The 23,795-nt window shown below is 45.4% G+C and overlaps 1 protein-coding gene across 2 annotated transcripts in view; it reads right to left on the reverse strand.

The window, feature by feature from the left end:
* LOC110507154 (calsyntenin-2) overlaps positions 1-23,795 on the reverse strand; it is a 449,723-nt gene that overhangs the window by 75,074 nt on the left and 350,854 nt on the right. For both annotated transcript variants that reach the window (XM_036965819.1, XM_036965818.1), the window contains exons 5-6: positions 19,808-19,957; positions 1,096-1,281 (exon numbers count right to left, since the gene is read on the reverse strand). In XM_036965819.1, coding sequence (XP_036821714.1) covers positions 1,096-1,281; positions 19,808-19,957 — 336 coding nt within the window. The remainder of the gene's footprint in view (positions 1-1,095; positions 1,282-19,807; positions 19,958-23,795) is intronic.

Consider the following 23,795-nt stretch of genomic DNA (forward strand, 5'->3'; position numbering starts at 1 on the left):
ATTCCTGTTGTTTTCAGTGTTAATAACGAGTGATAATTCCCCACACAGCCAATCAGACAGGCTGTTACAGCGGAGAAGAGACTGTTTTTATGTGATCCTTTCACAGGAAAACAAACCGATCCGTCAGAACATTAAATCAATGAATCCTCTCTCTCTCTGTCTCTCTCTCTCTCGCTGTCTGTGTTTTCAACGCCCACTCCATATCTTCTTGAAAAACATAACTCTGGCCTGGTCACAGTGCTCCTCCTCTACGCTAACATACCCCGACTAACATACAGCGCAATTGTGTGCCCTCACTCCCACTGTAACAGTGTAGGGCCTAAGTAAAGCCTTATTATACATGTTTATAACACAGCTATTACATGGTGACAGTAGTACCTCCAAAACCCAGCAACGCTCCAAATAAACCACATGATACAATATGACCCATCGCTCTGGTATATCTGTTCATCCAGATAGACAATTGAAACATGCATCTGTTAGTTTTCCACTAATAACAGGACATCAGCGCATTAATGAAGGTTTTTTTCCTGCCTGTCTGTAATGTCCTGTTTCTCCCCGCCTGCTATTCATGGCTTTGTAGAGGTTCTGACTTGCAGTGATTAGATTCTCGGAGTAAATAGATGCGTGGAGGCTTTCCTCCCTCAGTTCTCCCTCTCCGCAGCCCTGCCACCACCGCCACGCACAGCCCAACATTCTGTTTGCAGATGTCTTTCTACATTATCTCAAATTGATTGTGCTTTAAAAAAGCAATTACAATGTATTCTATTTGGTATCAGTTAATGACTATGGGAGGCTTTGAAAAGGCTCTTTAGCGGTGAACCATGCATATAGAGGGAACTGGGTGGGAGAGGGGGAGGGAGAGAGGGAGTTATGCATTCAGATAAGGGTCTAGGGAGTTTAACTGGTGTTCTTATTAAGAGTGTTGTAGGCTATTGACTGGCATTGGACTAGGCATTTAGGGGGCTTCAGTCTGATGATTTCTGGAGTGGCTCTGTTCTGTTATGCAACGAATCTCTAATTGTAAATCAAGTGAAATACATTGACTTACCTATGACCATTTATAGAGAAATATGTATCCCATGAGGTACGTACCACAGAGTTTCTGCAGAGACTTCTCAGAGTAGGTCTCCCGGTCGCAGCCCTTCCCAATATGGCTGGTCTGTAGCTCCACCATGGTCCTCACTGAGGAGAGAGGCCCTCCACACGTCTCCAGATGCATCTTGGGAAACAACTGCTTGCTGCCTGTGCCTGGCTCATAGTCCACTCTTTTGTTCCAGCCTAGGAAAGTCAGAAGACACAATGGTTAGGGGTGGGGGAGTGTGTGTGTGTGTGTGTGCGTGTGTAAGAGAGAGAATGAGAGAGAGAAATAAAGAGAGAGAAAGAGAGTAAGAGAAAGAGATACGAGAGAATAACAGTGGTGGAGAATAAGAGAGGTGGAACCAGGAACAGAACTAGTGTCAGTGTGATCTTGGATGTGAATATACGGTCCTTCGAACTGGAGAACCGAAAATTGCATTGTCTGAAGATTTTCACAATGTATGGTTTTGTGTCCATTCCTGCCTTGTAGGTCCCCAATAAAAAGGCGACAGCCCATTTCAGAGTTTTATGCAGTCAATAAAATGTCTAATAATGTGAATCAATGGCGCTATCCACTGTACAGTATTGTGCTCACTAAATCACTGTGACATTAATAAAATGTAGAGTGTTCAGGCAGACCTGCTCGCTCACAGTGCGCATGGTGGGCTGTGTGCATTTGTAGTGTCTATTCTGCAGTGTGTGTGAATAAGAAAAACAGGCAGCCAGAGAGAGGCAGGCTGAAAGAACCATGCAGGCAGAGCTGAACAGAAACACTGACTGGATAAGAAGGGAAACAGCCTGTCGCTGCCCTGTGGACTGTTAAATCTGTCACGTTCACTTCCTCACACACAAACACACACTCCCTGCGCTCGTTAACACACACACACACACACACACACACACACACACACACACACACACACACACACACACACACCACCAACAGCTGTTTGTTGTTGTTTTACTTCAGCCTGCAGGGCTGTGGGCTACACTGGTTTTGTAGTGGTTTGGTTCGATGCAAGAAAACTACTCTCTCCAGCCCAAACACAAACAGACAGGCAGACAGACAGACTAACACCCCCACAACAGTGATTGGCTGCTGGCAGAAGCTGTGTGGTTGTTGTCTACCTGCTGTCTGCACTGCAACACAACCAGTTGTTTCTATTTCCTTCTCTCTGGGAAATTAAGTTTCTTCAGGATTCCTTGTTTTTATTCTCTCCATGTTTGATCAGTCCAGAAAGTGACTTGGCTCATCAGAGTTCATATTCCCGCTCACATAGTAGTGCTGAGCGATTAGTGGTATTTGAGGTAGGTTCGGTTTCAGTTCGATTCAGAAAAAATATTTCAGTTGTATTTCAGTTGTGTTTAATGTTTTATTTGATGACTTTATTATTTAATTCCCAGTCATCATCTCATCTCTATAGAGCTGCTGCCTATGCTGTCTTCAAGGTTAATAAGGAATACTTTTATGACTGCTGAATACCAGCTATCAGTCACTTAGATTATGTATTTTCAGGTAGAGATACTGTACCTCAGTTCATTTTGGTGAATCACTCAACCCTATCATGTAAGTTCATATACAGACTCATTACCATACTCATATAGAGGATGATTGAGGTCAGTGATGGCAAGGCGGTGAATGTGGGGGGGGGGGGGGGGACTCTGTGTGACTGAGCTGTTCCATTTGTGTCCCTGCTAAATAATTTACTCCTATTCACACTTTCACACAGGAACAGACACAAACACAGGCGCATATTTAATTTTTTTACCCCTTTTCTCCCCACTTTGGTGATATCCAATTGGTAGTTACAGACTTGTGTTAACTTCTGCAACTTCTGTATGGACTGGGGAGAGGCGAAGGTCGAGAGCCGTGCGTCCTCCGAAACACAACCCAACCAAGCCGCACAGCTTCATGACACAATGCCCACTTAACCCGGAAGCCAGCCGCACCAATGCTTCAGGGGAAACTCCGTACACCTGGCGACCGTGCACTGCGCCTGGCCCGCCACAGGAGTCACTAGTGCGCGATGGGACAAGGACATTCCTGCCAGCCAAACCCTCCCCTAACCAGGACGACGCTGGGCCAATTGTGCGCCGCCCCATGGGTCTCCCTGTTGCAGCCGGATGCGACAGAGCCTGAACCCAGAATCTCTAGTGGCACAGGTAGCACTGCGAATCAGTGCCTTAGACCCCCGCGCCACTCGGGAGGCCACACACATGCATATTGACAACACACACACAACACTCCACATACACTGCTGCTATTTTCTATTTTTATTACCTTATTTTCTTACTTTGGACAGGCGAGGCGCACATTTCTTACTCTGCATTGTTGGGAAAGGGCTCGTAAGTAAGCATTTCACTGTGAAGTCTATACCTGTTGTATTCGGCGCATGTCACAAATACAACTTGATTTGATTTGGAATACTGTGTGATATTTTATTCCAACACACAAAAACCAATGGAATGTGATGTAGTGATATGTAATGCTATGAGAGAGAGAGAACCTTACGCTTGTCTGTGGGTGTGTGTGTTCGTGTGCATGCATGCACATGTGTGTGTGTTCCATAACCCTGAACAACACGTTACTCCAGTCCTGTCAAGCTGCAGTAGCAGAAGCATCCACAGCAAGGCATAGATTTTACACTGTAATACACTGCTTCTCATAGATGTTACACTGTAATACACTGCTTCTCACAGATGTTACACTGTAATACACTGCCTCTCATAGATGTTACACTGTAATACACTGCCTCTCATAGATGTTACACTGTAATACACTGCCTCTCATAGATGTTACACTGTAATACACTGCCTCTCATAGATGTTACACTGTAATACACTGCCTCTCATAGATGTTACACTGTAATACACTGCCTCTCATAGATGTTACACTGTAATACACTGCCTCTCATAGATGTTACACTGTAATACACTGCCTCTCATAGATGTTACACTGTAATACACTGCCTCTCATAGATGTTACACTGTAATACACTGCCTCTCATAGATGTTACACTGTAATACACTGCCTCTCATAAATGTTACACTGTAATACACTGCCTCTCATAGATGTTACACTGTAATACACTGCCTCTCATAGATGTTACACTGTAATACACTGCCTCTCATAGATGTTACACTGTAATACACTGCCTCTCATAGATGTTACACTGTAATACACTGCCTCTCATAGATGTTACACTGTAATACACTGCCTCTCATAGATATTACACTGTAATACACTGCCTCTCATAGATGTTACATTGTATCTCTTTTCTCTCCTCTCTTATCCGTTCCTTTTTACCCCTCTACCTTCATCCACTCAGCTCCCATCCATATTTCTATTTTAGATAGCACTTTCCTTCTCTCCATCTCATACTTCATACCTCTCTGCCTCCCTTGTTTTCTCTCTCTCCATCTCATACCTCTCTGCCTCCCTTGCTTTCTCTCTCTCCATCTCATACCTCTCTGCCTCCCTTGCTCTCTCTCTCTCTCCCTTTAAGCCTCCATGTCGAAGCTTTCCTGTCACTGGTGATGTTCTTTTAAAAAGTGTCCTCTTTTTGTTCTTTAGTGGAGGAATTTCTCTTAGAATTGGCTGCATGACAAAAAGCTGTCAATGGGTAACGTGTTGCTACAGGAGAGTTGGGCCCTGGAATCCAAACCAAGGAAAATACAGAAGTAAATAGAGACAATGTTTTAGCCCTCAAAACACTGAGTGAAAGCTTCAGAGACAATGAGCTTCTCTTCAGTAAAACATGAACACCTGATTCACCGAATCAATTCTTTACATCCTGTACTTTCTTTGTTGATACCACTTGAGTCATAAGATTTTAACATTATAAAGGTATTATCCAGGTTCTGGTATGCTTAGATCTTATTGTCTTAAAAGTAAAAAGCTGTACTATGACAAAATAGGGTCTTGCTACAGAACCTTGTCTGCAAATTACAAGCACAGGTCACGTTGGGGTCATAACAGAATGTGTAATTTAATCTATTAAACACAAAAACTATGTTTCAAGTGTGAATTAGTCAGGTCTGATTCTGAAAAAGAAAAGGCCGTTTTTCCCTACTTAACTAGTATTCTTTTTTTGCTAAAAAAAGTAATTCCAATAGTTATCGACTCCTCCACATGGCAGACAAGTCATTCAAAACTAAAAACACTACTTTGATTTGATTTGAGTTCAACTACCACCAAGATGCTTCAAAAGATAGTTAAATGACTTGTTGAACTAAATGTAGTTCACTAGTCCCCAACATTGGTAATTATCCACTATCAGTCTAACCTTGGAGCACCACTTCACCAGAAACTCCAATCTCAACTCGGAACAAACTCCAATCTACACCGGGGGTGAAATTCTGGGAATGTAATGACTCTCAGAGGGGTGTGTGTGTGTGTGTCAAAGAGAAAGTGTGTATGTGTGTGTGTGTGTGTCAAAGAGAAAGTGTGTATGTGTGTGTGTGTGTCAAATAGAAAGTGTGTATGTGTGTGTGTGTGTCGATGTGATTGCTGGTGTGTATGTGTGTGTGAGAGTGTGTGCATGTGATTGCTGGTGTGTATGTGTGTGTGTGTGTGTGTGCATGTGATTGCTGGTGTGTATGTGTGTGTGAGTGTGAGCATGTGATTGTTGGTGTGTATGTGTGAGTGTGTCGATGTGATTGCTGGTGTGTATGTGTGTGTGTGTGTGAGTGTGTGCATGTGATTGCTGGTGTGTATGTGTGAGTGTGTGCATGTGATTGCTGGTGTGTATGTGTGTGTGTGAGTGTGTGCATGTGATTGCTGGTGTGTGTGTGTGTGTGTGCATGTGATTGCTGGTGTGTATGTGTGTGTGAGAGTGTGTGCATGTGATTGCTGGTGTGTATGTGTGTGTGAGAGGGTGTGCATATGATTGCTGGTGTGTATGTGTGTGTGAGAGTGTGTGCATGTGATTGCTGGTGTGTATGTGTGTGTGAGAGGGTGTGCATGTGATTGCTGGTGTGTATGTGTGAGTGTGTCGATGTGATTGCTGGTGTGTATGTGTGTGTGTGTGAGTGTGTGCATGTGATTCCTGGTGTGTATGTGTGTGTGTGAGTGTGTGCATGTGATTGCTGGTGTGTGTGTGTGAGTGTGTCGATGTGATTGCTGGTGTGTATGTGTGTGTGTGTGTGTGAGTGTGTGCATGTGATTGCTGGTGTGTATGTGTGAGTGTGTGCATGTGATTGCTGGTGTGTATGTGTGTGTGAGTGTGAGTATGTGATTGCTGGTGTCTATGTGTGATTGTGTGCATGTGATTGCTGGTGTGTATGTGTGTGTGAGAGTGTGTGCATGTGATTGCTGGTGTGTATGTGTGTGTGAGAGTGTGTGCATGTGATTGCTGGTGTGTATGTGTGTGTGAGAGTGTGTGCATGTGATTGCTGGTGTGTGTGTGTGTGTGTGTGTGTGTGTGTGTGAGAGTGTGTGCATGTGATTGCTGGTGTGTATGTGTGTGTGTGTGCATGTGATTGCTGGTGTGTATGTGTGTGTGAGAGTGTCAGCATGTGATTGCTGGTGTGTATGTGTGTGTGAGAGTGTGTGCATGTGATTTCTGGTGTGTATGTGTGTGTGAGAGTGTGTGCATGTGATTGCTGGTGTGTATGTGTGTGTGAAAGTGTGTGCATGTGATTGCTGGTGTGTATGTGTGCCCCTGTGGATCTTATCTACACTTCTTTACATCACCTACCTGTTTTTCAAAAGCCCTTCTTCACCTTGACAGAAAGAGGTGAACCTATACCACTGTTCTCCGCTCTCATCCATCATTTCTCAATCAGTCCATATCTAAGACAGGCTAGAGGGCTAATCTCCAGCCCGCCTAGCTACTCACTAGACTCCATGATCACTCGGCTACGCATGCCTCTCCCTAATGTCAATATACCTTGTCCATTGTTGTTTTGGTTAGTGATTATTGTCTTATTTCACTGTAGAGCCTCTAGCCCTGCTCAATACGCCTTAGCTAACCCTTTAGTTCCACCTCCCAATAATACAGTGACCTCACCTGGTCTAAATGATGTCTCTAGAGACAATACCTCTCTCATCATCACTCAATGCCTAGGTTTATGTCCACTATATTCACATCCTACCATACCCTTGTCTGTACATTATGCTTTGAATATATTCTTCCGTGCCCAGAAACTTGCTCCTTTCACTCTGTTCCGAACGCACTAGACAACTAGTTCTTATAGCCTTTAGACGTACCCTTATACTACTCTTCCTCTGTTCCTCTGGTGATGTAGAGGTTAATCCAGGCCCTGCAGTGCCTAGTTCCACTCCCATTCCCCAGGCGCTCATTTGTTGACTTCTATAACTGTAAAAGCCTTGGTTTCATGCATGTTAACATTAGAAGCCTCCTCTCTAAGTTTGTTGTATTCACTGCTTTAGCACACTCTGAAAACCCGGATGTCCTAGTCGTGTCTGAATCCTGGATTAGGAAGCCCACCGAAAACACTGACATTTCCATCCCTAACTATAACATTTTCCGACAAGATAGAACTGCCAAAGGGGGCAGAGTTGCAATCTACTGCATAGATAGCCTGCAGAGTTCTGTCCTACTATCCAGGTCTGTGCCCAAACAATTTGAGCTTCTACTTTTAAAAATCCACCTCTCTAAAAACAAGTCTTTCACCGTTGCAGCTTGCTATAGACCACCTTCTGCCCCCAGCTGTGCCCTGGACACCATATGTGAACTGATTGCCCCCCATCTATCTTCAGAGCTCGTGCTGATAGGTGACCTAAACTGGGACATGCATAACACCCCAGCTGTCCTACAATCTAAACTAGATGCCCTCAATCTTATATAAATTATTGCCACGCCCTGGTCTTAGTATTTTGTGTTTTCTTTATTATTTTGGTCAGGTCAGGGTGTGACATGGGTTAATTATGTGGTGTGAACATGAACACCAACTACGCCGCATTTTGGTCCGATCCTTGCTACACCTCCTCTTCAGAGGAGGAGATAGAAGAAAACCGTAACAGAATCACCCACCACAACAGGACCAAGCGGCGTGGTGACAGGCAGCGGCAGCAGGAGCAGCAAAATCCGGATTTCTGGACATGGGAGGAGATATTGGATGGAAAAAGACCCTGGGCACAGCCTGGAGAATATCGCCGCCCCAAAGAAGAGCTGGAGGTGGCGAAGGCAGAGAGGCGATGGTATGAGGAGGCAGCACGGCGACGCGGATGGAAGCCCGAGAGTCAGCCCCAAACATTTCTTGGGGGGTGGGGCTCACAGGGAGTATGGCTAGTTAGGAGACCTGCACAAACTTCCTGTGCTTATCGGGGGGCTAGAGAGACCGGGCAGGCACCGTGTTATGCTGTGGTGCGCACGGTGTCTCCAGTGCGGGTGCATAGCCCGGTGCGGTACATACCAGCTCCTCGTATTGGCCGGGCTAGAGTGGGGATCGAGCCAGGTAAGGTTGGGCAGGCTCGGTGCTCAAGAGCTCCAGTGCGCCTGCACGGTCCGGTCTATCCAGTACCACCTCCACGCACCAGCCCTCCGGTGGCAGCTCCCCGCACCAGGCTTCCTGTGCGTGTCCTCGGCCCAGTACCACCAGTGCCAGCACCACGCATCAGGCCTACAGTGCGCCTCGCCTGTCCAGCGCTGCCAGAGCCTTCCTCCTCTACTGCGCTGTCGGAGTCTCCTGCCTGTCCAGCGCTGCCGGAGCCTTCCTCCTCTACAGCGCTGCCGGAGTCTCCCGCCTGTTCTGCGTTGCCGGAGTCTCCCGCCTGTTTAGTGCTGCCAGAGCCTTCCTCCTCTACAGCGCTGCCGGAGTCTCCCGCCTGTTCTGCGTTGCCGGAGTCTCCTGCCTGTTCAGCACTGCCAGAGCTGCCAGTCTGCAATGAGCAGCCAGAGCTGCCAGTCTGTAAGGAGCAGCCAGAGCTACCAGTCTTTAAGGAGCAGCCAGAGCTGCCAGTCTGTAAGGAGCCAGAGCCGCCAGTCAGCATGGAGCCACAGCCGCCAGTCAGCATGGAGCAGCCAGAGCCGCCAGTCAGCATGGAGCAGCCAGAGCCGCAAGTCAGCATGGAGCAGCCAGAGCCGCCAGTCAGCATGGAGCAGCCAGAGCCGCCAGTCAGCCAGGATCTTCCAGATCCGCCAGTCAGCCAGGATCCGCCATTTAGCCAGGATTCACCATTCAGCCAGGATCTGCCATTCAGCCAGGATCCGCCATTCAGACAGGATCCGCCAGTCGGCCAGGATCTGCCAGAGCCGCCAGTCAGCCAGGATCTGCCAGAATCACCAGCCAGCCAGGATCTGCCAGATCCATCAACCTGCTTGAGCTTCCTCTCAGTCCTGAGCTTCCTCTCAGTGCTGAGCTTCCTCTCAGTGCTGAGCTACCCCTCAGTCCCGAGCTACCCCTCAGTCCCGAGCTACCCCTCAGTCCCGAGCTGCCCCTCAGTCCAGAGCTGCCCCTCAGTCCAGTGGGGCCCTTGGTGATGGTTTCTAGGCCAAGGTCGGCGGCGAGGGTCGCCAATCTAAGGACGCGATTCAAGTGGACTGAGACTTTGGTAGAGTGGGGTCCACGTCCCGCGCCGGAACCGCCACCGTGGACAGACGCCCACCCGGACCCTCCCCTGGGGTGGGTTTAGGTGTGCGGCCGGGAGTCCGCACCTTGGTGGGGGGGTTCTGTCACGCCCTAGTCTTAGTATTTTATGATTTCTTTATTATTTTGGTCAGGCCAGGGTGTGACATGGGTTAATTATGTGGTGTGTTTTGTCTTGTTTTTTTTGTAGGTATTGGGATTGTGGTATAGTGGGGTTATCTAGGAAAGTCTATGGCTGTCTGGAGTGGTTCTCAATCAGAGGCAGGTGTTTATCGTTGTCTCTGATTGGGAACCATATTTAGGCAGCCATATTCTTTGAGTGTTTCGTGGGTGATTGTTCCTGTCTCTGTGTTAGTTTGCACCAGTATAGGCTGTTTGGTTTTTCACGTTGATTGTTTTGTATTATGTTTGAGTTTTTCCTTTATTAAAGAACATGAACACCAACTACGCCGCATTTTGGTCCGATCCTTGCTACACCTCCTCTTCAGAGGAGGGCACCCTCATAGATATCATCCCAACCAACCTGCCCTCCTAATACACCTCTGCTGTCTTAAACCAGGATCTCAGCGATCACTGCCTCATTGCCTGCGTCCGTAATGGGTCTGCGGTCAAACGACCACCCCTCATCACTGTTAAAAACTCCCTAAATCACTTCATCGAGTAGGCTTTTCTAATCTACCTGGCCCGATTATCCTGGAAGGATATTGACCTCATTCCATCAGTAGAGGATGCCTGGTTATTCTTTAAAAGTGCTTTCCTTACCATCTTAAATAAACATGCCCCAATCAAAAAAGTTAGAACCAGGAACAGATATATCCCTTAGTTCACTCCAGACCTGACTGCCCTTGACCAGCACAAAAACATCCTGTGGCGTTCTGCATTAGTATCGAATAGCCCCCACGATATGCAACTTTCAGGGAAGTTTGGAACCAATAAACACATGCAGTTAGGAAAGCAAAGGCTAGCTTTTTCAAACAGAAATGTGCATCCTGTGGCACAAACTCCAAAATGTTCTGGGACATTGTAAATTCCATGGAGAATAAGATCACCTCACTGCTGTCCACTGCAGTGAGGCTAGGAAACATTGTCACCACCGATAAATCCCCGATAATTGATCATTTCAATAAGCATTTTTCTACGGCTGGCCATGCTTTCCACCTGGCTACCCCTACCCCGGGCAACAGCTCTGTACCCCCCACAGCAACTTGCCCAAGCCTCCCCATTTCTCCTTCAACCAAATCCAGAAAGCTGATGCTCTGAAAGAGCTGCAAAATCTGGACCCCTACAAATCAGCCGGGCTAGACAATCTGGACCCTCTCTTTCTAAAATAATCCGCCGCAATTTTTGCAACCCCTATTACTGGCCTGTTCAACCTCTCTTTTGTATCGTCTGAGATTTCCAAAGATTGGAAAGTTCTCGCTGTCATCCCCCTCTTCAAAGGGGGAGACACTCTAGACCCAAACTGTTACAGACCTATATCTATCCTACCCTGCCTTTCTAAGGTCTTCGAAAGCCAAGTTAACTAACAGATTACTGACAATTTCGAATCCCACCATACCTTCTCCGCTATGCAATCCAGTTTCTGAGCTGGTCATGGGTGCACCTCAGCCACGCTCAAGGTCCTAAATGAGATCATAACCGCCATTGATAAGAGACAATACTAAGCAGCTGCATTCATCGACCAGGCCAAGGCTTTCAACTCTGTCAATCACCACATTCATATCGGCAGACTCAACAGCCTTGGTTTATCAAATGACTGCCTCGCTTGGTTCACCAACTACTTCACAGACAGAGTTCAGTGTGTCAAATCAGAGGGCCTGTTGACCGGACCTCTGACAGTCTCTATGGGGGTGCCACAGGGTTCAATTCTCGGGCTGACTCTTTTCTCTGTATCAACAATGATGACGCTCTTGCTGCTGGTGATTCTCTGATCCACCTCTACATAGTTGGCATCATTCTGTATACTTCTGACCCTTTTTTGGACACTGTGTTAACTAACCTCCAGACGAGCTTCAATGCCATACAACTCTACTTCCGTGACCTCCAACTGCTCTTGAATGCCAGTAAAACTAAATGCATGCTCTTCAACCGATCGCTGCCCGCACCTGCCCTCCAGTCCAGCATCACTACCCTGGACGGCTCTGACTTAGAATATGTGGACAACTACAAATACCTAGGTGTCTGCTTAGATTGTAAACTCTCCTTCCAGACTGACATTAAGCATCTCCAATTCAAAATTAAATCTAGAATCGGCTTCCTATTTGCAAGAAAGCATCCTTCACTCTTGCTGCGAAAAAATACCCTCATAAAACTGACTATCGTACCGATCCTTGACTTCGGCGATGTCATTTACAAAATAGCCTCAAACACTCTACTCAGCAAATTGGATGCAGTCTATCACAGTGCCATCCGTGTTGTCACCAAAGCCCCATATACTACCCACTACTGCGACCTGTATGCTCTCGTTGGCTGGCCCTCGCTTTAAAACATTCGTAGCCAAACCCACTGGCTCCAGGTCATCTATACATCTTTGCTAGGTAAAGCCCCACCTTATCTCAGCTCACTGGTCACCATAGCAGCACCCACCCACAGCACACGCTCCAGATATATTTCACTGGTCACCCCCAAAGCCAATTCCTCTTTGGCCGCCTTTCCTTCCAGTTCTCTGCTGCCAATGACTGGAACTAATTTCAAAAATCTCTGAAGCTGGAGACTCATATCTCCCTCTCCAACTTTAAGCATCAGCATCACATTCATCTTCTGCACATCTATCACTCCAGTGTTTAATTGCTAAATTGTAATTATTTCTCAACTATGGCCTATTTAATGCCTTACCTCCCTTATCTTACCTCATTTGCACACACTGTATATAGACTTTTCTATTGTGTAACTGACTGTATGTTTGTTGATTCCATGTGTATTTCTGTGTTGTTGTTTGTGTCGCACTGCTTTGCTTTATCTTGGTCAGGTTGTAAATGAGAACTTGTTCTCAACTAGCCTACCTGGTTAAATAAAGGTGTTCTCAACTAGCCTACCTGGTTAAATAAAGTTGAAATAAAAATTAAATCATTTAAAAAATCTAACAGACAGGCCTTGTCTTCCTTCAGTGTGTCTTCACACTACTAGAGGATAGAGAGAGTTGAATTGAGAGGAGAGTTGATAAGAGGCCAGAGAGTGTGTGGTGTCTGTGAGAACTACAGAGCCTTATCAGACCTCTTGATCAGAGAGAGAGAGAGACTGAGAGTGTGGCCGTAACTACATATGAGGACACCGACACCTCTAATTTTTTTTATATACAGTACCAGTGAAACGTTTGGACACACCTACTCAATCAAGGGTTTTTCTTTATTAGTATTATTTTCTACATTGTAGAATAATAGTGAAGACATCAAAACTATGAAATAACATATGGAATCATGTAGTAACCAAAAAAGTGTTAAACAAATCAAAATATATTTTAGATTCTTCAAAGTAGCCACCCTTTGCCTTGATGACAGCTTTTCACACTCTTGGCATTCTCTCGACCAGCTTCACCTGGAATGCTTTTCAAACAGTCTTGAAAGAGTTCCCACATATGCTGAGGACTTGCTGGCTGCTTCAAAGGTCGGGTCATCTGATGCAGCACTCCATCACTCTCCTCAGTCAAATAGGCCTTACACAGCCTGGAGGTGTGTTTCGCGTCATTGTGCTGTTGAAAAACAAATGATTGTCCAACTAAGTGCAAACCAGATGGGATGGCTAATATCTGCAGAATGCTGTGGCAGCCATGCTGGTTAAGTGTGCCTTGAATTCTAAATAAATTACAGACATCACCAGCAAAGCACCACCGCACCATCACGCCTCCTCCTCCATGTTTCACGTTGGGAACCACACATGCGGAGATCATCCGTTCACCTACTCTGTGTCTCACAAAGACACAGCGGTTGGAACAAAAAATCTTGCATTTGAACTCATCAGACCAAAGGACAGATTTCCACCAGTTTAATGTCCATTGCTCATGTTTCTTGGCTCAAGCAAGTCTCTTCTTCTTATTGGTGTCCTTTAGTAGTGGTTTCTTTGCAGCAATTTGACCATGATGTGTCTGTTACTTCAATTCTTTGGGCTTAAATATATTTTCATTTGTTTAACACTTTTTTGTTTACCACATTATTCCTTGTGTGTTATTTCATTGTTTTGATGTCTTCACTACTATTCTACAATGTAGATAATAGTAAAAATAAATAAAAACCCTTGAAGGGGTAGGTGTGTCCAAACCTTTGACTGGTACTGTATATATGTACAGCATTTTGTACACAATATAGAATATCAGTTACGATTCAACATCTAAGTATTGCTCCCAGCATTGAGCAAAGCCCCGAACGCTTACATTCTTCATCTGACTGAGTTCTAATCGCGTCTGCCTCTCTGAACAAATGGAATCATGAACAGTGGCTTGTTTGTTATGTTCACCTGCGTCCCCGGGATTTGCCTTTGTAGCAGCACATTCACCCCTTTCTCAGGGCCTGAGATGTGAAACGAAGTACCCCAGCTCGCAGTGGGCTTAAGTAAACAACTTGAGATGCTGATGACAGTGTGTTTGTGAGATTCCGGGCACAAGGGCTTTTTAAAACCATCCCACGATTCCTGCCATGGATGCAGACTTCCCCCAAACAAACAAAGACCGACTCTCTGAGAATGTGTGCACCGATGGTAAGTAGTCGCTTATAGATATGTCAGTGGCTAGCTGACGGGAAATCAAATCCAAGTTTATTGGTCGTGTACACAGATTTGCAGATGTTATCGCAGCTGCAGCGAAATGCTTGTGTTATCTAGCTAGCTCCAACAGTTCAGTAATATCTAGCAATACAAAACAATACACACAATACAACAAAAACACAATAAATAATAATAATACATGTGAGAAGGACAGTCTGGAATATAAATATATAGAGAAAATCTGTACTAATATTACCAAATAAAAAACATATATTTTTCAACATGCACATGACATATTTCCCTACAGGTCAATATTACAATGCAAACATACAGTTCTAAGAATGTTGTAGGTTTTCAATTCGTTGAAAGATGCTACATGTCAGTGTGATGCATTTATCAGTTCTTATACTGTAACATTACCACTGTATAGCTAATAGGGTAGGTGTTTGTAGATCGACTGAGGTGAATGAACACAGCAGCCAAGTCATTTTTGCTTTTCTTTGCCCTAAAAGAGAGAGAGAGTAAACGAGGGAAACAGTGTGAGAAAGAGAGAGACAGAGACAGTGAGAGAGAGGAGGGAAAGAGTGTGAGAAAGAGAGAGACAGAGACAGTGAGAGAGAGGAGGGAAAGAGTGTGAGAAAGAGAGAGACAGAGACAGTGAGAGATAGGAGGGAAAGAGTGTGAGAAAGAGAGAGACAGAGACAGTGAGAGAGAGGAGGGAAAGAGTGTGAGAAAGAGAGACAGAGACAGTGAGAGAGAGGAGGGAAAGAGTGTGAGAAAGAGAGAGACAGAGACAGTGGGAGAGAGGAGGGAAAAGGCAGAGAAAGAGAGAGACAGAGACAGTGAGAGAGAGGAGGGAAAGAGTGTGAGAAAGAGAGAGACAGAGACAGTGAGAGAGAGGAGGGAAAGAGTGTGAGAAAGAGAGAGACAGAGACAGTGAGAGAGAGGAGGGAAAGAGTGTGAGAAAGAGAGAGACAGAGACAGTGAGAGAGAGGAGGGAAAAGGCAGAGAAAGAGAGAGACAGAGACAGTGAGAGAGAGGAGGGAAAGAGTGTGAGAAAGAGAGAGACAGAGACAGTGAGAGAGAGGAGGGAAAAGGCAGAGAAAGAGAGAGACAGAGACAGTGAGAGAGAGGAGGGAAAGAGTGTGAGAAAGAGAGAGACAGAGACAGTGAGAGAGAGGAGGGAAAAGGCAGAGAAAGCAAAAGAGAGGAAAAGAGCCAGACACTTCACACCGCAGTTTCAGAAGAGAGGAAGGAAGGAGGAGGACGGGATAAGAAGAGGAAGAGCCAAGTCATTTATTTCTTCCCCTTTTTTTATTCATTATCTTCCTCCTCTTATCAGGTCCAGTGCCCAAGGCCAGCCTGCCAATCTGATTGGCTTTAAGAGGTTTCTGAAACAGCTTGCCAGACAATAGTTTTCCCATTCTCAGGAAGAGAAAATACCTCTCAGACTTCCTTCTGAGCTAAGATGCTTGGTCTAGACTTAACTTTGATTTCTACATTATTTCCACCCAGTTCCTTACAGTCCAAGGTTACACTGAAATACACCCAAAGCAAACATTTCAAATCCTACAATGAAAAGCAATCAACCAACATAAATATCCTTATTTTCTCTTCCATGTTATTATCATTGCTGAATACATCCTTTGCAGAGGGGGAACAAATATGAACACCCATCGCCTTGATTAATCATGCAGCACCCGTATGGTCAGGTTTAATTCTGGGGTGAAGAGGGCAGAATCACCATGGCTGATGGGGAAGTGTGCAGCCAAGCTTGGAACAAACAGCCACTAGAACAAAGGATGAGGATAAACCAAGGGTTATGGCTGAATATGCAGATGTGTTTTTGGACAGGCGGGCGGACGGACGGACGGACGGACGGACGGACAGACAGACAGACAGACAGACAGACAGACAGACAGACAGACAGACAGACAGACAGACCGGGGCATGGTAATGATGTGAAAGTTCAGATGTGTTTTTGGACGGACGGACGGACGGACAGACAGACAGACAGACAGACAGACAGGGCATGTTATTGTTCTGTTACTGTCATGCCAGGGCTCTCTCACAGATTGAACAAGGACCTTGGAGAGATGTATAACCCTTACAAATTGACACGGGGACTACAGTAACATAACATAGTTGTTGTAGTACACTCTTAGAAAAAATGGTTCCAAAAGGTGTGTGTGTGGCTGTTTCGGCTGTCCCCATATGAGAACCATTTTTAGTTCCAGGTTTAACCCTTTTTATTATCAGGTAAACCCCTCTACATGGAACCCAAAAGAGTTCTACCTGGAACCAAAAAGGGTTCTTCAAAGGGTTATCTTTCGGCGACAGCCAAAGAACCCTTTTTGGTTCTAGATAGCACCTTTTTTGCAGGAGACTGGTGATACGACATGTCCTTTGATAATTCCTGACCATGACATTTTCCACCCCCCTTGTCTCTTACACCACCATCTCCCTCTTGACACTGCCTAGAGGGATCAGTGTCCACTCACAGAGGAGAGTGAGGGGGCGAAGCTTCTTCCTATACTGAAACGTTTAAAATCCTAATTTGTGAAATACAAAATGCAAATAGTTTTCAAAGAGAGGATTAACTGTGAGCCGTGGGAGAGCGGCTAATGTCACCCTGCACAACACAATCCCTGGCCTCCCTCTGCTCTGTGTGCTCTCTGTGTGTGTGTGTGTGTGTGTGTGTGTGTGTGTGTGTGTGTGTTCTTAGATGTTTGGATTCCTGTTTATACTTGCGAGTGGAGTCCCAATGAATGCTGTGAATACTTGGTGCCGTATTTCTGTAGCCTGACTTGTGATATTCCTGTCTTGTGATATTCCTGTCTTGTGATATTCCTGTTGTTATATTCCTGTCTTGTGATATTCCTGTCTTGTGATATTCCTGTCTTGTGATATTCCCGTCTTGTGATATTCCTGTCTTGTGATATTCCTGTCTTATGATATTCCTGTCTTGTTACATTCCTGTCTTGTGCTATTCCTGTCTTGTGATATTCCTGTTTTGTAATAGTGCTGTTGTGATATTCCTGTCTTGTGATATTGCTGTTGAGATATTCTCGTCTTATTATATTCCTGTCTTGGGATTTTTCTGTTGTGATATTCCTGTCTTGTGATATCCTGTCTTGTTATATTCCTGTCTTGTGATATTCCTGTTTTGTGATATTCCTGTTGTTATATTCCTGTCTTGTGATATTCCTGTCTTGTGATATTGCTGTCTTGTGATATTGCTGTCTTGTGATATCCTGTCTTGTGGTATTCCTGTCTTGTGATATTGCTGTCTTGTGATAATCCTGTCTTGTAATATTTCTGTTGTGATATTCCTGTCTTGTGATATCCTGTCTTGTTATATGCCTGTCTTGTGAGATTCCTGTTGTGATATTCCTGTTTTGTGATATTCCTGTTGTTATATTCCTGTCTTGTTATATTCCTGTCTTGTGATATTCCTGTCTTGTGATATCCTGTCTTGTGATATTCCTGTCTTGTGATATTCCTGTCTTGTGATATTGCTGTTGTGATATTCCTGTCTTGTGATATTCCTGTCTTGTGATATTGCTGTTGTGATATTCCTGTCTTGTGATATTGCCGTCTCCTTTCTCAAAGGAGTGAGAAAGACACAGAGAGAGAGAGACACAGAGAGAGAGAGAAAGAGAGAGAGAGGTAGAGAGAGAGAAAGAGAGTTACACACATGCACACCCACCCACATAAATATACAGTGCCTTGCGAAAGTATTCGGCCCCCTTGAACTTTGCGACCTTTTGCCACATTACAGGCTTCAAACATAAAGATATAAAACTGTATTTTTTTGTGAAGAATCAACAACAAGTGGGACACAATCATGAAGTGGAACGACATTTATTGGATATTTCAAACTTTTTTAACAAATCAAAAACTGAAAAATTGGGCGTGCAAAATTATTCAGCCCCTTTAATTTCAGTGCAGCAAACTCTCTCCAGAAGTTCAGTGAGGATCTCTGAATGATCCAATGTTGACCTAAATGACTAATGATGATAAATACAATCCACCTGTGTGTAATCAAGTCTCCGTATAAATGCACCTGCCCTGTGATAGTCTCAGAGGTCCGTTAAAAGCGCAGAGAGCATCATGAAGAACAAGGAACACACCAGGCAGGTCCAAGATACTGTTGTGAAGAAGTTTAAAGCCGGATTTGGATACAAAAAGATTTCACAAGCTGTAAACATCCCAAGGAGCACTCTGCAAGCGATAATATTGAAATGGAAGGAGTATCAGACCACTGCAAATCTACCAAGACCTGGCCGTCCCTCTAAACTTTCAGCTCATACAAGGAGAAGACTGATCAGAGATGCAGCCAAGAGGCCCATGATCACTCTGGATGAACTGCAGAGATCTACAGCTGAGGTGGGAGACTGTCCATAGGACAACAATCAGTCGTATATTGCACAAATCTGGCCTTTATGGAAGAGTGGCAAGAAGAAAGCCATTTCTTAAAGATATCCATAAAAAGTGTTGTTTAAAGTTTGCCACAAGCCACCTGGGAGACACACCAAACACGTGGAAGAAGGTGCTCTGGTCAGATGAAACCAAAATTGAACTTTTTGGCAACAATGCAAAACGTTATGTTTGGCGTAAAAGCAACACAGCTGAACACACCATCTCCACTGTCAAACATGGTGGTGGCAGCATCATGGTTTGGGCCTGCTTTTCTTCAGCAGGGACAGGGAAGATGGTTAAAATTGATGGGAAGATGGATGGAGCCAAATACAGGACCATTCTGGAAGAAAACCTGATGGAGTCTGCAAAAGACCTGAGACTGGGATGGAGATTTGTCTTCCAACAAGACAATGATCCAAAACATAAAGCAAAATCTACAATGGAATGGTTCAAAAATAAACATATCCAGGTGTTAGAATGGCCAAGTCAAAGTCCAGACCTGAATCCAATCGAGAATCTGTGGAAAGAACTGAAAACTGCTGTTCACAAATGCTCTCCATCCAACCTCACTGAGCTCGAGCTGTTTTGCAAGGAGGAATGGGAAAAAATGTCAGTCTCTCGATGTGCAAAACTGATAGAGACATACCCCAAGCGACTTACAGCTGTAATCGCAGCAAAAGGTGGCGCTACAAAGTATTAACTTAAGGGGGCTGAATAATTTTGCACGCCCAATTTTTCAGTTTTTGATTTGTTAAAAAAGTTTGAAATATCCAATAAATGTCGTTCCACTTCATGATTGTGTCCCACTTGTTGTTGATTCTTCACAAAAAAATACAGTTTTATATCTTTATGTTTGAAGCCTGAAATGTGGCAAAAGGTTGCAAAGTTCAAGGGGGCCGAATACTTTCGCAAGGCACTGTACTTCAAAAGACAGAGACACTGATCGCTGACAGATTTGAAGCGAACTGAATCAAAGGCATTAGGCGAGACACAGAAAGACAGTAATACAGACCCTTAGGTACACCACCCACGGCTCATCCCTCCTAATACTAATCACCTTGCCAGCCAGGTTTGCAGACAGGTTTAACGTCAATGTGTACCGCCACGCTCTCTGTGGATCTCTTCTGTCCACAGTCGAAGGCTGTGACCAGGACCTCATACTGTTGCTGCTTATCAAAGCTCAGCTTCTCTGTGTTCCTGATGTTACCTACGGAGGACAGGGAAGAGGTCAGAGGTCAGCTTCTCTGTGTTCCTGATGTTACCTAAGGAGGACAGGAGAGGTCAGAGGTCAGCTTCTCTGTGTTCCTGATGTTACCTACAGAGGACAGGGAAGAGGTCAGAGGTCAGCTTCTCTGTGTTCCTGATGTTACCTAAGGAGGACATGAGAGGTCAGAGGTCAGCTTCTCTGTGTTCCTGATGTTACCTACAGAGGACAGGGAAGAGGTCAGAGGTCAGCTTCTCTGTGTTCCTGATGTTACCTAAGGAGGACAGGGAAGAGGTCAGAGGTCAGCTTCTCTGTGTTCCTGATGTTACCTACGGAGGACAGGGAAGAGGTCAGAGGTCAGCTTCTCTGTGTTCCTGATGTTACCTATGGAGGACAGGGAAGAGGTCAGAGGTCAGCTTCTCTGTGTTCCTGATGTCACCTACGGAGGACAGGGAAGAGGTCAGAGGTCAGCTTCTCTGTGTTCTTGATGTTACCTATGGAGGACAGTGAAGATGTCAGAGGTCAGCTTCTCTGTGTTTCTGATGTTACCTACGTAGGACAGGGAAGATGTCAGATGTCAGCTTCTCTGTGTTCCTGGTATTACCTACGGAGGACAGGGAAGAGGTCAGAGGTCAGCTTCTCTGTGTTCTTGATGTTACCTATGGAGGACAGTGAAGATGTCAGAGGTCAGCTTCTCTGTGTTTCTGATGTTACCTACGTAGGACAGGGAAGATGTCAGATGTCAGCTTCTCTGTGTTCCTGGTATTACCTACGGAGGACAGGGAAGAGGTCAGAGGTCAGCTTCTCTGTGTTCCTGATGTTACCTACGTAGGACAGGGAAGAGGTCAGATGTCAGCTTCTCTGTGTTCCTGATGTTACCTACAGAGGACAGGGAAGAGGTCAGAGGTCAGCTTCTCTGTGTTCCTGATGTTACCTAAGGAGGACATGAGAGGTCAGAGGTCAGCTTCTCTGTGTTCCTGATGTTACCTACAGAGGACAGGGAAGAGGTCAGAGGTCAGCTTCTCTGTGTTCCTGATGTTACCTAAGGAGGACAGGGAAGAGGTCAGAGGTCAGCTTCTCTGTGTTCCTGATGTTACCTACGGAGGACAGGGAAGAGGTCAGAGGTCAGCTTCTCTGTGTTCCTGATGTTACCTATGGAGGACAGGGAAGAGGTCAGAGGTCAGCTTCTCTGTGTTCCTGATGTCACCTACGGAGGACAGGGAAGAGGTCAGAGGTCAGCTTCTCTGTGTTCTTGATGTTACCTATGGAGGACAGTGAAGATGTCAGAGGTCAGCTTCTCTGTGTTTCTGATGTTACCTACGTAGGACAGGGAAGATGTCAGATGTCAGCTTCTCTGTGTTCCTGGTATTACCTACGGAGGACAGGGAAGAGGTCAGAGGTCAGCTTCTCTGTGTTCTTGATGTTACCTATGGAGGACAGTGAAGATGTCAGAGGTCAGCTTCTCTGTGTTTCTGATGTTACCTACGTAGGACAGGGAAGATGTCAGATGTCAGCTTCTCTGTGTTCCTGGTATTACCTACGGAGGACAGGGAAGAGGTCAGAGGTCAGCTTCTCTGTGTTCCTGATGTTACCTACGTAGGACAGGGAAGAGGTCAGATGTCAGCTTCTCTGTGTTCCTGGTATTACCTACGGAGGACAGGGAAGAGGTCAGAGGTCAGCTTCTCTGTGTTCCTGGTATTACCTATGGAGGACAGTAGAGGTCAGAAGAATTGGAAGGTCACAATCAATAGGCTACTGTCCATCACATGAACTGAATATGAAATGTCACAACCATTGCTGTCACCAGGACACAGCATGTCTATGTGAGTGTGTACTTGTGAGTGTGTGCGCAGATGTGTGTGTGTGGGGGGGAGGGGGAAAATACTGCATGTGTGTATGTGTATTTACAGACTTGCTTTGTATTGTCAGGGTAGACAAGTCTAGACAGCACAATGTCTAAGCGTTTAGCCTGGTAAATAGAATGTGTTCACAACCCTCAGACTCAGTTTAGTGGAGGCAGAAAGCATGGAGGGAGCTGTTGCAGTCCTAACGTGCTGCTTAATATTTGATACGGTAGACTTCAGGCCGAAGAGAAGAGGGCTGAATCAAACAGGGACGGAACAGAACAGACCGTTAAGTGTCTGATGAATGTAGAATGACATGAATTGTCTTCTAATGTTTGTTTTCAGCTATGTCAACATGTAAATTGATGTTATAATTGAAGGGAATAGGCATCTCTGTCAGGTGGAAAGCTCTCTGCATTATTGTGTGTGTGTGTGTGTGTGTGTCTGACAGGTGAAGCGACACACAGTGAAATGGGATGAGGTTACAGAACACTTGCGTTTTGTTTCAGGATGTTGTATTGAAAGTGGCTGATATTGCGTTGATTCGATCCCAATTCGCACAGTAGAGGGAAGTGTTAACTAAAGGGGAAAACTAGGAAGTTGAGTGAAGTTCAATATCGTGCTCCTCTGCGAGGGCAGTCCCGGGGATCTGTGCGCCCTTGTGCAGCTTAGGGGGAACATTGCTAGTGACCATCTCTCCTTCTTGCTCTTAATCCAAAATGGAGGGAAGGTGGCTTTCACAGACTCCAGTCACTCTGCTTCCATAGTCCTCTCAGTGTCTGGGTTGTGACTGGCCCTTGGCATGCTCGTTTAGAGTCTAAATGCAGAGTGAGTGGTGCATGGGGCCTGGCCAGAATGTCCTGTATTTCTGAGAGGATCACTATGTCATTACCCACAGAGAGAGAACCTGAGTGGCTTATTACAACAGCTCAGAGAGAGAGAGAGAGAGAGAGAGAGAGAGAGAGAGAGAGAGAGAGAGAGAGAGAGAGAGAGAGAGAGAGAGAGACAGACAGACAGACAGACAGGCAGACAGACAGACAGACAGACAGACAGACAGACAGACAGACAGACATATATACAGAGAGATATACAGAGAGAGAATGAGAGAAAGAGAGAGAGAGAGAGAGAGAGACAAACAGACAGACAGACAGACAGACAGACAGACAGACAGACAGACAGACAGACAGACAGACATATATACAGAGAGATATACAGAGAGAGAATGAGAGAAAGAGAGAGAGAGAGAGAGAGAGAGACAAACAGACAGACAGACAGACAGACAGACAGACAGACAGACAGACAGAGCGAGAGGGACAGAGAGATATACAGAGAGATATACAGAGAGAGACAGAGATATACAGAGAGAAATACAGAGAGACAGAGAGATATACAGAGAGAGAGACAGAGAGATATACAGAGCTATACAGAGAGAGAGACAGAGAGATATACAGAGAGATATACAGGGAGAGAGACAGAGAGAGACAGATATACAGAGAGATATACAGAGAGAGAGATATTGTCCTCTAATGCTTGTTTTCAGCTATGTCAACTTGTTAACAGTTGTTAATTGGGAAAGTAGTTCTGTACCTGTTGTTGTGTTCTGCATTCTCATCCCATTTCACTGTGTGTCGCCTCATCTGTCAGACACAGACACACACACACACACACACACACACACACACACACACACACACACAGACACACACACACACAATAACGCAGAGTGCTTTCCGCCTGACAGAGATGCCTATTCCCCCGTCTTCAATTATAACATTACTTACACGTACGTGTCAGTAGCCAAAATGCTCTCTGTCGGCTGACAACTGTGCAAAGCTAATAAAGGACATTTCTACACCCCAGCGTTTTCCAATGACAGAGAACAGTCTCTCTATCCTCCTCCACCTCTCTATCGTCCTCCTCTCTGTCCTCGTCTTCTCGCTCTACCATCCTCCTCTCTGTCCTCGTCTTCTCTCTCTACCATCCTCCTCTCTGTCCTC

This window comes from Oncorhynchus mykiss, chromosome 27 (assembly GCF_013265735.2).
Source record: "Oncorhynchus mykiss isolate Arlee chromosome 27, USDA_OmykA_1.1, whole genome shotgun sequence".
NCBI classification, from domain to species: domain Eukaryota; kingdom Metazoa; phylum Chordata; class Actinopteri; order Salmoniformes; family Salmonidae; genus Oncorhynchus; species Oncorhynchus mykiss.